Source organism: Austrofundulus limnaeus, unplaced genomic scaffold, assembly GCF_001266775.1.
Source record: "Austrofundulus limnaeus strain Quisiro unplaced genomic scaffold, Austrofundulus_limnaeus-1.0 Scaffold52, whole genome shotgun sequence".
Lineage (NCBI taxonomy): Eukaryota > Metazoa > Chordata > Actinopteri > Cyprinodontiformes > Rivulidae > Austrofundulus > Austrofundulus limnaeus.
In genome coordinates this window covers 219,275-221,032 of record NW_013952454.1, presented here as the reverse complement: position 1 = coordinate 221,032, position 1,758 = coordinate 219,275, and the positions used below count along the sequence as shown (strand labels likewise).

General features: G+C 34.5%; 1 protein-coding gene across 1 annotated transcript in view; it reads left to right on the top strand.

Annotated features, from left to right (window-relative positions):
• Positions 1–490: 490 nt before the first annotated feature.
• Positions 491–1,758, top strand: part of igflr1 (IGF-like family receptor 1) — a gene marked incomplete at its 3' end in the record, with an annotated part of 14,694 nt that continues 13,426 nt past the window's right edge. The window contains 4 exon segments of the mRNA XM_014008692.1: positions 491–592; positions 658–841; positions 987–1,008; positions 1,096–1,146. Of these exon segments, the coding sequence (XP_013864146.1) occupies positions 502–592; positions 658–841; positions 987–1,008; positions 1,096–1,146 (348 nt within the window).

Here is a 1,758-nt window from a genome sequence, read left to right as displayed (position 1 = left end):
TATCTATCTATCTATCTATCTATCTATCTATCTATCTATCTATCTATCTATCTATCTATCTATCTATCTATCTATCTATCTTAATTAAAGCAACACATAGTAACTTACCATATTTCATGCTCCAGTGCATGTATGTTCTACTTTTCTTTAAAAAAAAAATATGAAAACAAACCGTCTTGGTTCTAGTCAAAAGTCGCTGTTTTTATATTTGCGACTTCAGTAAACTTCTCATATTTTGTTGTGTTTAAAGTTTTAGTGACGACTTCCAACCCTTCAAATCTATGAACAGATAGTCAACCTCCCGAAATTTCAACTTTTTACTATTATTTATTATACTATTGTTTTTTAACTAAAAAAAAAAAAGGCATTTTAAGAGCTGCTTTGAGTACTCCAAGTTAAAAAAAAAGTGGGTGGGCGGAGCCTACCATCGTGCGAGAGGAGAGAGGAGGAGGTGTGTGAGTGTGTGTGAATCAGTCAGAGGGTTTGTGTTGTGCTGTGAAGATGAAGATGTTTTCAAAACTGTGCAAAAATCGAACTACATACTGGAATGAAGATCATAGCAGGTGTGATTCCTGTGAACTGCCTCGTGAAGGTAATATTACATTATATTATGTTATGTTATATTATATTATATTATATTATATTATATGTAAACAGGATATGAAATTAACAGTAACTGTGGTCGGGATGACGATGGTAATCATCATGGTTCTGAGGCGCCCTGCAAGCCCAACCACTTCAATGACGGGTCGACTTATGAATGCCATCCCTGCTCTGTTTGTCCGAACGACACAAAGACACACTGTACCAAAACAAMGGACACCGTTTGTCACGAACTAAGGTAAAAAAAAATACATCAATAAATAAAATTACTCTAGACTCAATTTTGTTGTCTTTGCTGATAAGCTGAACTTTAAAAACGTTTCCCCGTCAATCATTCAATCTTTTTTTATCTCTCTGATCATCTCCATGGTGCATTTCTGCAGAACGACAGCAGTTCCTGTGACGGTGAGTAAACTGAAACATTTATAACCCACACGTTCCTTTCAACTGAGGCTGCATGTTCTTTTAATCGGCTCTTTGTTTTCTTGTCAGAGTCCGACCAGCTTACAACATGTTACAGCTTTATCCAGCACTCTATACACGGTACAAATTGCTTCTTGTTTATTTAAAATTAAGTTTTTATTGTCTTTCGTGCAGATGAACACCAAACATTATGAATGGTTCCAAAGGAAATAAAACCCACAAGGGAAACTTTCCTATTTTGCATTCTGTGTATGTAAACAGCCTTCACTGGAATAAAAAAATGATCTAAATACAAATATTTTACAATGATCAGTGGCTTAGCATGGTTAAAACACAGTCCAGACTCTTAAATGTCTATGAAAACAATAAAAATTACTATAATTTAATTTTTACAGATTCAAAAAAGATACTAATGTAGATTAAAGTCAAGGAAACCACAACAGGTTCCATCATATACAGCAGGTAAAATAAGTATTGAACACGTCACCATTTTTCTCAGTAAATATATTACTAGAGGTGCTAATGACATGAAATTTTCACAAGATGTTGGTAACAACCCAAGTGATCCATATATACAAAGAAATCAAACCATAAATGTCCAGAAATGAAGTTATTTGTAATAATGTGGAATGGCACAGGGAAAAAGTATTGAACAAGAAAGGGAGGTGTAAAAGACATGGAAAGACAAGACACCAGCTGGACTATCTCAGTAATTAGAAAGCAAGCCTGCCC